Consider the following 15,512-nt stretch of genomic DNA (forward strand, 5'->3'; position numbering starts at 1 on the left):
TTGACCTATAATATTGTACTTTTACAAATTGTGACTTGGATGGAGAGTTGTCTCATTGGCACTCATACCACATCTTCTTATATCTAGATATATACGTTATAGCTGGCTGTTTGATGTGAGCCAAAGCTCTGTGTTATAGGCCGTACTTTGACTTATAATATTATACCTTTACAATTTGTGACTTAGATGAAAAGTTGTCTCATTGGCACTCATACCACATCTTCTTCTATCTAGTTATGTTCTTATTGTGTATTTTCTATTTATTTTAAGTGATGACTTTTGTAAATGTCCCTTGGGAAGAGTTGGATAGAGGTAAAATATAACCACCTTGAGTTACAGCATAATACCCAATCGCTGCAGTTATATAGCTTTTGTCTGAATTTTTGTTTGGTTGACAAAATAGATTTTGACAGAGACCGTTTATAGATATTAGAATTATTAAAAAAGTTATTTATAGCTTTTAAAGGAATTTTGAATAGATTAGGAAAATATATATACAAATAGATTTTTTTGTTTTCTTTTGATAAAAAGAATGTACATACATGACATATTTATCATTGAAAAGGAGAGATAACAAAAGCCAAAAAAGAAAATGTAATCAAAACTTCAGTTGCTTAGTCATGTTAGTCATTTAGTCAGTCTATTGAAATTATTACCCAGTGCTTTAAACATAAAGTTGCTAAAAACACATTTTTATCTATGGAAAGAATCCTGTCAACAGATAAAAAAATTGTAAAATGCATAATTTATATTTCATGAAGCATATATTTATTCTTCAAGACAAGCTCAAAGCATACTTGGAATATCCTTACGTAAAAAGCTTTTCTTGTATGATTTACAAACTGTTGATATTAGCTTTCATAGAGAGGATATTCCAAGCATCCTTTGAGAAAATATAAATAGCAAATAGCAAAAATACATTTATAGTTTCTCAATTGGTTTTAAAATGATGACAATTGTTAAATGTGACTGAAGTTTTGTTTATAAAACATTCTATTAAGGGTGTAGCCTGGACAATGGTTATGGGAAGTAACTCATTGGATCACTTATATGTTTCTGATGGTACGTTTTATAGATGCTTTTTAAGCCTTTTTGTGGAACAGAATGACAATTATCTGTGTTACGTAAAAGTTTAGAATACATTTATGAAAATGACCTGACACAAACATACAAATGATTTTTAAAGAGTTATGTCCCTTAATTTCAGGTCTTCTTTCTTAATGGAAGCAATTGATTGATTAGCCATAAACATACATACTATTTTCTGACAACTGTAGAAATAAAAATGGGTAGACACATTCTGATAAAACATGCTAAATCACAAGTTGCTTTTGAGGATACAGTTTGTCAAGATTGACTCATTTACAGCTAATTTCCTAATGCATGTAGAGCAAAACTTTGGTTAGCTTGCTTGCTTTGTTTGTATATTGTACAATCATATTAGGATAACACCCAATTAAATTCAAATATAATATATATACAGGTTAAACTATGCCTATATATATTGCTTAAAGATGTCGATCTTATTTACAAAGCTTGTATAAACATTTATACAAACAAAGCAAGCAAGCCACCCAAAGTTGTCCTTTGCAAGCATTAGGAAATCAGCTGTAAATGATATGACATGAACATATGTCAAGTACAACAGAAAATAAGATTTTGACAGAATATATCCAGGCAGTTTCCCCTAAGCACTATCTCCAATAATTTTGTTAACTATATACACGATCTATTTAACACTTAATAAGTTTCTTTTAACCCCATTTTTGTTTAGATTTCTTTACAACATATTCTGAATATATTTCAAATGTATTTTCTCATATATAGAGCCTATTTTTAACCATATTTATCATAGAGATAACTTTTACAGACAGTAACATAATGTTTTATCCTGAAAGAAGAAATTAATTTTTAACATACATTTTAGTTTAAAAATTGTTCAACAAAAATTTCACCAAAGAAAAGATACAGTTTATATTCAGATGGCACATTTTTCCAAATGATCACACACACAAAAAAAAAAAAAAACACAATTAATTTTACCTGGAGTTTTGAATTATAAGTGTGATTTGTGTTAACTACTTTTAGAAATACCGGTATATGAATTTATAGTTAAGATTTTTTCTGATGAAAAAGAGGCCATGCATCTCATAACATTAATTACTCAAAGGCACCTATTATAAAATAAAAAGGGTTTTCACTCCTTATATGTTATTAACTTTACATTGTCTCAAAATATAAAATATATTTGCGCAGTTAAGGCCAAGAATCTGGTAAAATGTAAGGCTTTGGCCGAGCTTTTCTACCCTTGAGTTGAGCCAAGTACATGTACATATAAAATTTATCTTTGGATGGTTCTTGTAGGTCTGGACAGAGCAGACCATTATTAGTGTTCGACTTACAATTTGCATGTGCTCGTTATATGTCTAACTTATGGCCAACAAGGATACTTCATTTGAGGTCTCGTCTGATTTTGGGTGTTTTGATTTTGGAGAATTTTGTTAAGCTTATTATGCATTGATAGGTCACACATTTTTTTGAAAACTTGATATTTGAAATTACATCTTTATTATATTCTTGAAAAGTAAGACATTGTAAAAACTAATCAAGAGTGATGCACATAACATGAAGTTTCATGTGCAGACATTTTATTTTCAGTGTAATAAAAAGTGTCAATTCTGAAATAATTGCATGCAATACCTGTTCAGCAAATTTGGTCAAAACTAACTAATACAAAAATTATTATATTCACAAAATATTGTACAATTGAAATTGATAGATAGTTAAGTGGATTAGCTCATGGATTACTGATAATTTATCTTGTTAGATTTTTATTTGATTTTTTTTTAAAAAGAATGGATAGATATCATTTTAAAAATCTGCACTTGGAATCATTTTTTCTCATTAATGAACACATTGCATTATTTTTCAAAATTTTTAGTAACTGTCCTTTGATGAACAAATTTGGAGACAAATATGCATTATATTTTGTAGAACCTTGGGAAAAGTGTTTCCTAAGATAATTAGAAAAAAATAAAATATTGATAGAAACCTCATACTTTTTCATCTCTGAAAGAAAATGATTTTTTAACATCTAGTATCATTCCATTCTCAATTTTATCATTAAAATAATTGTGATAAATACATCTAGTATCATTCCATTCTCAATTTTATCATTTAAATAATTGTGATAAATACATCTAGTATCAATCCATTCTCAATTTTATCATTTGAATAATTGTGATAAATACATCTAGTATCAATCCATTCTCAATTTTATCATTAAAATAATTGTGATAAATACATGATATATTTAGACTTGTTTAATTATTTGGTAACATATGAGCTTGACTTTAACATGTTCAGTATGCTTGAGAAATTACAGCAACCTGTATTGTATGTTTTGTTTTAAAGTAGACTACATGTAGGTAGACAACTATAAGGGTGTGCATGCATGACACCTGTAGCAAGTAACAAATATTTTTTTTGAACAAGAAACAGCAAAAATTAAAACAAAAATAGAACCCCAGAACATTCAAAGCAGTAATGGATGTTCTCTTTAAACAAAATACCAATGGAAGATACTTTCAAAATTGGGAAGCAACTATAAAACAAAATTCTGAAATTCAGCGTACGATAAAAAAAAATCAGAAATTATTGCAATGTTTTTATTATTGCGAAAAATGCAACAGGGTTATAATCACAATAATTAGACCTTGTGTTTTGAATATTTTGATATGAATCACACAGGATTTTTCTGAATAACGCAAACATTAAAATTGCATTATAAAAATTATTCATAATGACTAAATCACAAAATTAAATGCAAGCAATAATTTCTGAATTTACAGTATTTGACATCCACCAATAGTTGAGATTTCAAAGTGCCATGTATATTTTTATGGAACCACCTGATGAAATATTACAGAATTTTTGTATCTTATTTTGGAGAGACAGTCATTTGAATATATGTCAAACTGTGATCTCATTATTATTCGTGGCGTACCAATACCAATTTTGAGTAAAGTTAAACCATATTTTCAATGGCGTACCAATACCAATTTCATGGGTTTCTTGAGTAAAATTAAACCATATTTTTAAATGTTTTAATAGAAAACACATTTTACTGTTGGGCATTTTTCAGAAACCATGAAATCAAATATCCATGGAAGTACAAATACATTGTCTCAAACACCTAGGATTTCCTGAAAATGCATGAAATATTTGCCACTGGACTTAAAACAAACAATAAATGATTAATCAAATACTAAGGAACAATCAGAATATACAATCAATTCACAGAGAATTCCATGGAGTCATAATCAATTTCATACGTTGGATATAAATTGTGTACAGTCACTACAGATCATGGCATTATAGTTATATTTGAAATTCAAAACCCAGCTGTAGTTTTTAATTTGAAATTTTGTATATTTCAAATGTTGTTTTTCTTTCAGGCATAAATGCAGAGGGTATATACAGAATACCTGGAAATAAACAACAGGTGGAAATATTACAAGTTAAATTACAAGAAGGTAAGATAAAACCAATCTTGCTTAGGTTGTGAAGAACAACAGATAGAGGTTAAGTTATCAACTGTTTTCAACTCTCCTGTATATAGATTTTTACACCATGTTTTTTTTTTACATACCTCCTGGAAAATTGAAATCGAGTAGGTAAAGGTAATTGTTAGAATATGTAATTGGAGGTGTTATGATTTAAGATTATGAAAAAATATAAGGAGAAAAAGATGAGAATTAATTTTAAGGAGATCTGAAACCTCTTATATTTTTTGCCTATACTTCTTTAAAAAAAACACATTTTGACTATTCTTCCAACTGATCAATTGTCCTGTATTAAGTAAATTTTGAATATGATTATTTTCCTTCTAACTTCCTTTTTTGAAATACTAATGTTTCCATTTCTTTCAGAAATTAGTACACTGAGAAATAGAGCATGTGTTTTACATGCAAAAAAATAATATCGCATCTTGTATTTTTTCTAGATCATAATGTATACACATTAGGGGCTAAAATTAATTTTAACTCTATTTTTCTATTTCCAGATCCTAATGTAGATATAAGAAGTTTAGATATACAGGTCAATACTGTAGCTACTGTGCTGAAATCATTCTTTAAAGATACAGAGCCACTTATTCCTCCTAACTTACAGGAGGAATTATTAGAAGCAGCAGGTAGGAAAATTTATGCATCTTGTTTTAAAAAAAAAAGATAATAGCATTTCAAAATGATGGAAGATTTTATGACTGCACCTTGTTTTAGAAAATGTTAGGAATAATGCATGCTTTGTAGAAACTTAAGAATATACAGTTGGCAAATATGTAAAAAAAAAGATGAGAATGTTACTTATTAAATCAGAATTCAAATATACATTTATTTATTATTGTGGTTACTCACATTTTGAAAAGAATCTGAAAATAAACAACGTAAATTAGAATGCTGGTATTTTTGAAATAACAGCAATGTTAGATTTAGAATTTAGAATTCTTTGCATATATTTAAAAAAAAACATCTTAAAGCATGCATTTTATTTTTATTCAAAATACATGAAATATGGTATTCTGTGAAATTACAAGATAAAAAAATAAATCAGAATATTGAATAGTTATGCCTACAATATGTTTTCTTAAGTCATTGGTAGAGTTGTATCCCTTTATGTTCATTTCCCAATTTTTGTTTTGTGTTGATATTTTGCATGTTTTGTGTATAGAGTGAATTTTTTTTTTATTGTACAGAAAAATATGTAGAAAATAGAGAAGCTGGGAAGGAACCTGGTAAAAACTTGAGTTTTCTAAATTTACCATTTTGCTTTTACATCTTTACACTTTTAAAATACTTTGTTCTGATTGGTTGAAAGTAATTTGTCTTGGGAGTTTCTGTTGATTTGCTGTTTCTTCTTAAACAACAGTGATTAACAAGAGAATAGTGCATGAAATACTATGATAATATATTTAGAATGGATACTGAAAAGGGGGGCGGGGCTCATGTGAACAGAAGAAAAGGAAAGAGAATTCACAATGAGCATACAATGATTTTTAGACTTTTAGATTTGTAAAGTTTTACTGTGGATTCAATATTATTCGTTAGATACCAATTTTCATGGTTTTCGTTGGTACAGGTGAAACACGAATTTAAATTTTAAACAAATTGCAAATTCTCTATAAGCTTTGTATAGAGAGATTGGCAAACCGACGAAATCTAATATCCACAAAAATGTTGGTTTTCCTCAATCCACGAAAATTGATACCCCGCAAAAATAAATGAATCCACAGTATCTATTTTTGGTGTAAATATTTGGCTTGCATTTGAAATTCATGTGAAATGATAGTTTGCTCTGAAATAACTGGAATTACTTGACTTTATAAACCTTCACCATGGACGTTGCCTTGAAATATCTATATTAAGGTACATGGACACTGTTTTGATATCTGTTGTTATCTAATCACTAATGAGAAAAAAATCCTGATAAAATCACTGTTGTTTTAGAAGGCCAGTAAAAGTCAGAAACATAACGTTCACAGAATGTTTCATTGTGTGCACGAGTGACTAATGTATTGAAGTGAATGCCTTGGTTTTACAATGAAACACATTATAATACTGTGAAGGCTGTCTGCTATCATTGATAGCTGAGGTGTAAGCTAATTGCATGAAAATGTTTCAAGATTTTCAAAAAAAAGTTTGCTTAGTTCAGATTTTCTTTGAAAAGTTTATAACTTTATGGTTGTCATATCCGAAAAGAAAGTTATTTTTTATTTTTTGGCTTAAACAAATTTGAACTTCAGCTATTTCAGAAATTTTAAGATTTTAGCCTAATGAGTATTTTAACGCCAAATTTATCAGTTTACATTTATTTAAAATTTCAACCCTCTTACAAGAATGCATATACAATGTATTAATAACAACATTCTCAAAGAAGAAAATGAACTAACTGAAAATTTTACGACATTTGCAATGTCCTATTAGACTTTCATCTAAACTAAGTTCAAAGGTCATCTGAGTTCATTTCATGGTTCTGCTCTCTGTTGTTGGATTGCTGGTAGGAATGTACAAATGTAAATGATATGTATCATATCTCCAGTATCTGCATTGCTATGTATATACTCAAGTTCTTTATGGTTGAAAAACTAAGCATGAGTAACAATTGTATCTTGAGCATGGAGATTTGAATGGCTTTTTCGGTAAAATATTTTTGTAATTCAATTTTTACAATTTGTAATTACTAATGTAATGAAATAACTATACATAATTATTGTTAATGATTTTTTTTGTTGGTTATTTTCCCTTCCCTTTCTGGGACAGTGTAGAAGTTTATGTCTTGAATTATTTAGGTAGGTAAAAAGAAATGAATGGTACATGTGGTAAGAATCTAATTTCCACTATGTATATGATTTTGAATTTGTTTGAGAATTTCTTTTTTCCCTATAATGATAATTTTTTTGCCTATTTATTTTGTAGATAAATTACATGAAACTGTAAACCAGCTAAATTTTACTAGTGATTTAATTTTCAAGATTTCATGACTAGAAAAATAATGCAAATATGTAAAACTTCAACCATTGTGCCAGCTATTTGTGCAAATACAATCGATAAGAAAAAAAATCGTTACATTATTGGATAGATATGTAGAGGACAAATTTCAATAAAGGGTTTACAACTGAAAAAAAAAAACAATTATAAACAGCTTTTGAATAATTTTTGAGGGAAAACAATCAAAGTGTGAAAGGTTGAGTTGTTAAAAACCTTTGTAAATGTGTGTAAAAACTGCATTGATCATTATTAGGAAAAAAGTAATATGTGAAAGTACCTTTATTTGAATGTGAATGTTAGCAACTGTTAAAACGTTACAAAATTTTGTTTTTTTCAAAAGAGAAAGTGTGGTGAAATGATGTTGAAAATATTCTTTCTGCTCTTTGGTCAGGTTGTTTTCTCTCTAAAACATTTACTGTTTCACTATTCTCTTTACTGATATCATTGAACATTGATTTATTACAGAAATTCCAGAGAAGAGTACACGTTTATTGGGGATTAGAGGTGTACTGCGGAAAATTTCACCTGTCAATTATGAAGTATTAAAATACTTTATAACACACTTAAATGAGTAAGTGAATTATCTTACAAGTTGTTTGCTTTCTTTAATCGATCAAATTTTGAAACTTTTCCTAGCTAAGAAATATGTCTTTGAAGTTTTTTATACCCTGCATAATTAAGGAAGTTTTTGGGATGGTATTTATTTGTCGCCACACCAGTTCCTTTGTCTGCTAGGAATATTCCATTTATTCCAAGTATGTGGGAGGGCAGGAAGGACAGTTTACTTATAGAATGCGGATCATAGTTCTATTACCATTATGCAAAATTATCTAAGAAATGGTTCTTGGTTGTAGGGATGTTTTAAAAGTCCTTTCCTGTTCTCTCACATAACTTTTTTTCTCTCGTTTCTTGGACCACAAAGGGGGTGCGCACTATACACAAATGCGCACTATACACACCAAAAGACGGTACAGTGAACTGTGAAGCTAAGTACACATATAAGAATAAAGAGATTTGTGATATGATTGCCAATGAAACATCTATGCACCAATGTACAAATAAAGTGGATGTAAGCAATTATAGGCAACCATACGGCTTCAACAATGAGATGTTTTTTTTATTATTATGTTTACTTTTAAAATTATATACAAAATAATGGTTTTGACCTTGGATTTATGGTTGACCGAACAAAGAGATATGATAGTGTGAGTGGGTTTTGTTGTTTATGGATACTGTGGGTTCATTAATTTTCGTTGGAATTCATGGTCACAGGTTAACCACGAATATAAATATTCAATGATTTGCATATTTGCCATTGGTTTGTATGCAGACTTTTTGGTTTACTTTTATAAATTGTTACTTGGATGGAGAGTTGTCTCATTGGCACTCATACCACATCTTCTTATATCTATATCGCAAAACCATGAAATTAAATATCCACAAAAGTAGGTTTTCTCACAAACAACGAAAATTGGTATCCACGAAAAGAAATGAATCCACAGTATAGAATTTTTCTGATTGGTTGATAATTTTTAATGATAATGAGAGTAAGGTTTGTTTGTTCTTATTTCTCCAAAAGATATAATTTTGATTTTGCCACCAAAGTTTTTGCTGTCCTCCAATTCAATTACATGTATTGTGATATTATGAAAAATGGATCTATTCATAAAGAATAATTTAGGTGTATCTTTAAGACGGCTACCTAACAATACTATGTACATTTCTTACAGTTTATACAGAATGAATAATCTTTTGTGCAAGATATGAAATACTTATTGACATAAAATACACAAGAAAGAATCTAAATATGTGTATATACTTATTGACATAAAATACACAAGAAAGATACCAAATATGTGTATATACTTATTGACATAAAATACATAAGAAAGATCCTAAATATGTGTATATACTTATTGACATAAAATACACAAGAAAGATCCTAAATATGTGTATATACTTATTGACATAAAATACACAAGAAAGATCCCAAATATGTGTATATACTTATTGACATAAAATACACAAGAAAGATACCAAATATGTGTATATACTTATTGACATAAAATACATAAGAAATATCCTAAATATGTGTATATACTTATTGACATAAAATACATAAGAAAGATCCTAAATATGTGTATATACTTATTGATATAAAATACACAAGAAAGATACCAAATATGTGTATATACTTATTGACATAAAATACATAAGAAAGATACCAAATATATGTATATACTTATTGACATAAAATACATAAGAAAGATCCTAAATATGTGTATATACTTATTGACATAAAATACATAAGAAATATCCTAAATATGTGTATATACTTATTGACATAAAATACATAAGAAAGATCCTAAATATGTGTATATACTTATTGACATAAAATACATAAGAAAGATCCTAAATATGTGTATATACTTATTGACATAAAGTACACAAGAAAGATACCAAATATGTGTATATACTTATTGACATAAAATACATAAGAAAGATCCTAAATATGTGTATATACTTATTGACATAAAATACATAAGAAAGATCCTAAATATGTGTATATACTTATTGACATAAAATACACAAGAAAGATACCAAATATATGTATATACTTATTGACATAAAATACATAAGAAAGATCCTAAATATGTGTATATACTTATTGACATAAAATACATAAGAAAGATCCTAAATATGTGTATATACTTATTGACATAAAATACATAAGAAAGATCCTAAATATGTGTATATACTTATTGACATAAAATACATAAGAAAGATCCTAAATATGTGTATATACTTATTGACATAAAATACATAAGAAAGATCCTAAATATGTGTATATACTTATTGACATAAAATACACAAGAAAGATACCAAATATATGTATATACTTATTGACATAAAATACATAAGAAAGATCCTAAATATGTGTATATACTTATTGACATAAAATACATAAGAAATATCCTAAATATGTGTATATACTTATTGACATAAAATACATAAGAAAGATCCTAAATATGTGTATATACTTATTGACATAAAATACATAAGAAAGATCCTAAATATGTGTATATACTTATTGACATAAAGTACACAAGAAAGATACCAAATATGTGTATATACTTATTGACATAAAATACATAAGAAAGATCCTAAATATGTGTATATACTTATTGACATAAAATACATAAGAAAGATCCTAAATATGTGTATATACTTATTGACATAAAATACACAAGAAAGATACCAAATATATGTATATACTTATTGACATAAAATACATAAGAAAGATCCTAAATATGTGTATATACTTATTGACATAAAATACATAAGAAAGATCCTAAATATGTGTATATACTTATTGACATAAAATACATAAGAAAGATCCTAAATATGTGTATATACTTATTGACATAAAATACATAAGAAAGATCCTAAATATGTGTATATACTTATTGACATAAAATACATAAGAAAGATCCTAAATATGTGTATATACTTATTGACATAAAATACACAAGAAAGATACCAAATATATGTATATACTTATTGACATAAAATACATAAGAAAGATCCTAAATATGTGTATATACTTATTGACATAAAATACATAAGAAATATCCTAAATATGTGTATATACTTATTGACATAAAATACATAAGAAAGATCCTAAATATGTGTATATACTTATTGACATAAAATACATAAGAAAGATCCTAAATATGTGTATATACTTATTGACATAAAGTACACAAGAAAGATACCAAATATGTGTATATACTTATTGACATAAAATACATAAGAAAGATCCTAAATATGTGTATATACTTATTGACATAAAATACATAAGAAAGATCCTAAATATGTGTATATACTTATTGACATAAAATACATAAGAAAGATCCTAAATATGTGTACCGTATATACTTATTGATATAAAATACACAAGAAAGATCCTAAATATGTGTATATACTTATTGACTTAAAATACATAAGAAAGATACCAAATATATGTATATACTTATTGACATAAAATACATAAGAAAGATCCTAAATGTGTGTATATACTTATTGACATAAAATACATAAGAAAGATCCTAAATATGTGTATAATATATTAACTGCTGGATAGATAAAACCATCATTCAATATCTTTATATTTATTTTCAGACTTAGTCAACATAAAGATAAACATAGCATGGACAGTCGAAATTTAGCCTTGTGTTTGTGGCCTACTATTTTACGTATGGATTTTTCATCGTATGACAAAATGGCGCAAAGTACAAAAATTCCAGGAGAAGTCATCCAGACATTGATTGATCAGTGTGGCTTTTTCTTCCACGGAGAACCAGAGTGCTAGTAAAAATTTAAGAAATGACGTCATTTTACATAAAAACCAGCTTTTTCTTAATTCTCACAAGGAACCAGTGGAGTGGAAACCAGTTTAAATTAACATATAAACAAAAACAATGACAACTAGATTGTATTGCCAGAGTAGATTTTCTGCTTTTGTAAGTGCTTTGTAGCAAAATTGACAATTGTTAAAGGTAATTTATAAAATTACGTGGCAATGAAGACGGGAGAATGTGTGTTCAGAATGAAAACGTTGCCATCGTTTTTTGCCAAACCTGAACTATAACTATTAATTAAATAAGGTTGAACCTTGACACATCAACCAAATTAATTATTGGTATATTATCTGACCTTGGTTGTCATAGCTACGAGTTTGACCTAATTTTACAATCATGTTGTCAAGAAAAACCGCCATTGGGCAGCTAGTCTTGTTTGTTGTCGTGTTGTTTGTTAATTGGAAGGTTATTATTGCATAATAATTATGATTATATACATTTGTGTTTCGATTAAACAAGATTGTTAATGGAAGTCGATGGAATGGAAGTTAATCAAGGGAAACAACTCGCACTGCAGTTTTACTTTGGTGGTTATTTTTCTGAAAACTTTAAACCAATTTTAAAAAATCTGAAAGATCTGCCTCCTGATATATTAGAATATGATTAATTCTAGTTGTGATGTAGGTTTGAAAAACCTAGAAAGGAACTGCCAGTAAACTTTAAGTTAGTGAAGATAAAAAAGTTATTTAAATATCACAAAGTTATCCAATGGGTTTTTTGTTTTGATTAACATGATTAAGCTTGATTTGTTCTGTAATAACAAAGATCAATCTGAGATGAATATTTGCCAAATATCCTTTGAACAATATTGGCAGGTTCCAGGCAAGCATGGTCCAAAAAGTCAGACTTATTGTGAAAGTAGATAAGTTCATTTTTATATTATATAAAAAGTTAATTGCTAAATACTACAAAGTTTGTAACTTTTTTAATGTTTTATTAAGGCTCAAGATACAAAATTGATCTCTGAACTAGTCTCATTATTTTACATTGATGCCATTGGATAAGAATTCAATGTTTTTTCCAACCAATCAATTGTACATAAGCTTCCTTTCAGAAAAAAAAGTTTTAAACATATTTTCATATGATTAGGGAGTGTTTTAAAAAACTACATTGCACTTTGAAGGCAAGTTTTAATAACTGTCATAACCGCATTGTCTGCAAGTTCATACAACATATAAATATAGTATTAAAATATAAAAATTAACAAAAGTTGTGTGTTTGTTTATGAGCTTGATTGAGAGGGGGGAAATGGCAAATTCCAAAACCAATTGTGACATTTTTTAGAGAGTCTGTAATAAAATGAAAATTATTGTAAATGTGCTATTTGTAACATTGATCTGATTGTTTAAGTTCTATTATCAAATCCAAGTGCTTTCTTTGCTATAATATTTTTGAATGACATTGTTAATTTTTTGTTGATTATTTTGTATGAGAGTTGTATATTTAATGAAGATTCTTTGTAAAAAGAAATATGTCAAGTTGCTTTTTTTAATTGAGATTTATGTATTTAATTAGTTTACTACATATATATATATTGTTAAACAGCTTACAAGAAAAAGATATAGCATTGTTTAAAAGCTCACAGGAAAAAATATTATCATTGTTGAACTGCTTACAGGAAAAAAATATAGCATTGTTTTACAGCTCACAGGAAAAAATATTATCATTGTTGAACTGCTTACAGGAAAAAATATTAGCTTTGTTAAAAAGCAGTGTTAAGTAGCTAACAAAAAAAAGTGTGTGCTCACTAGCCAGTTGTTCCAAGTTGATTTCATTGGCCTTATATCATGTGCTTGGAAACAGATCTTAATATAGTGAAACCTTTCTTAACCAAACTACTTTGGGACTTAAGATGTTGTTTTGATGTTTGGTTTACACAGATTAAAGGAGAAGGTACCATTATTAGTCAAATTGGCCCTAAAACTATCAAAGTGACTTTCAAATAATTTAAATGACTAATTTGAAAATCTTGAAAATTGAAAGCAATAATCTAGAAACCTCCCCTTAAAGGATATTCAATCAGGAAGTATATTTAATTTGCAAAAGAATTACTTATAGTTTGTTATTAAACTTAAAAGTTACTTTAATTAACGACTCAGTTATCATGGCTAAGATTTATATTTTCTGAATATATTTTTTATATTTAAAAAAAAATATTATTGGTATCGAACAATTTTTGCCCCAAACAAATTCAAAATGGTCTGTCTTTAAAAAAATTATTTAGTAAACATCTTGATACAAGTTTTCTTTTCAAACAGATGAAAAGTTTAGGCATGGTTCGGTTTAGAAAGGTTTCACTGTACAATTAAGATAGCCATATTTAGTTGAGGTCTTATTTAGTGATTTTTTAATTAGTCGTATAGGTTTAAATATTGATGTTCAGCAGATACTTTTCAAACAAATTGTGAAGTTTTAATAAACCAAAAAAGGTGAAATTAAATTTTTCAATTTTCTTGAATTACAACTTGTGTATTTTAGATGTGAATCTTTTAAAAGAGATTGTTCAGTAGGTTACATTTATCTAAGAAATTCAGGAAAAATAGGTGCTGTAAATCTGTGAATGGATTATTTATTGCTTGATGAAGGTTTTAATAACATTTTTATCTCCCTTTTATAATTACTCCCCTTTACATTTTTTTCTGACATTTTTTTTTTTTTTGTCTTTTAAATTTCATTTGGAAGAGTAATCTAAAATTTTCAAACCAAGATAAATACATGTACCAGAAACTTGTTTCATAGAATGAAATCTTTACAATCAATTGATACAATTTTCTTTCAAAAATGCCAAAGGGGAGATAATTTTTCAGCTAGGAATATTCGCTCTATTTATAGATGAACTAGATGTGGATCAATGCAAGTTGTCATTTTGATAAACTCCTTGAATAAGACTGTCACAGGTTTGCATGTAAAGTCATGCTGAAAATTTCAATATCTGGAAATAAAGAAAAGACCTTTTTGTTTCCATGAAAGAAATTTAAAAATTCAAATAAAAAATCTGAATACTGAACATTTTTAAAACTTTGACATGATAAACATTTATGAAGAAGTAATATTTATCAGTTTTATATGTATAGTATGGTCAACATAAATAATAGACTTATTTTGTTAATATGTTACAAATTGTCATAAATGGTAATTCTGTGCTTTTAAAAAAATAATAACTGCCAATGTATCTCAATATGTATTTATCTCATTCCTTCGTGGATCTTTGTTTTTTTTTTTAATCTCATACATATTATTTTAATTTGCCAAAGATTTAATTATTTATTATTAACTCATGAATATTCATGTTCTTAACCAATATGCTCATGCATATTCAAGTATTCATATAAGAAATTATCAGGTTATTTTAAAATTTAATATACCCTGTCATATTGGTATATATATTTATAAATAAAAAGCACAATATAATTGTTATCAGAGAACTAATATAATGATTCAACTAAATAGTTTAGCCATGTAAACAATCATCTTACTTATACAATTGGCTTACTAACTTTATTCATGCATCCCTCCGTTACCGATGGAGTAGCACTCAAATATT

General features: G+C 27.4%; 1 protein-coding gene across 12 annotated transcripts in view; it reads left to right on the forward strand.

The window, feature by feature from the left end:
- Positions 1-11,927, forward strand: part of LOC143083432 (rho GTPase-activating protein 190-like) — a 72,553-nt gene extending 60,626 nt beyond the window's left edge. For 10 of the 12 annotated variants that reach the window (XM_076259681.1, XM_076259686.1, XM_076259689.1 and 7 more), the window contains 6 exons: positions 271-312; positions 4,458-4,535; positions 5,066-5,194; positions 5,756-5,794; positions 8,013-8,118; positions 11,730-11,927. In XM_076259681.1, coding sequence (XP_076115796.1) covers positions 271-312; positions 4,458-4,535; positions 5,066-5,194; positions 5,756-5,794; positions 8,013-8,118; positions 11,730-11,919 — 584 coding nt within the window. In that variant the 3' untranslated portion in view covers positions 11,920-11,927. The remainder of the gene's footprint in view (positions 1-270; positions 313-4,457; positions 4,536-5,065; positions 5,195-5,755; positions 5,795-8,012; positions 8,119-11,729) is intronic. The other 2 variants (XM_076259683.1, XM_076259684.1) reach the window with 2 other exon arrangements.
- Positions 11,928-15,512: the final 3,585 nt, after the last annotated feature.

The sequence above is a fragment of the Mytilus galloprovincialis genome, chromosome 7 (genome assembly GCF_965363235.1).
Source record: "Mytilus galloprovincialis chromosome 7, xbMytGall1.hap1.1, whole genome shotgun sequence".
NCBI lineage: Eukaryota > Metazoa > Mollusca > Bivalvia > Mytilida > Mytilidae > Mytilus > Mytilus galloprovincialis.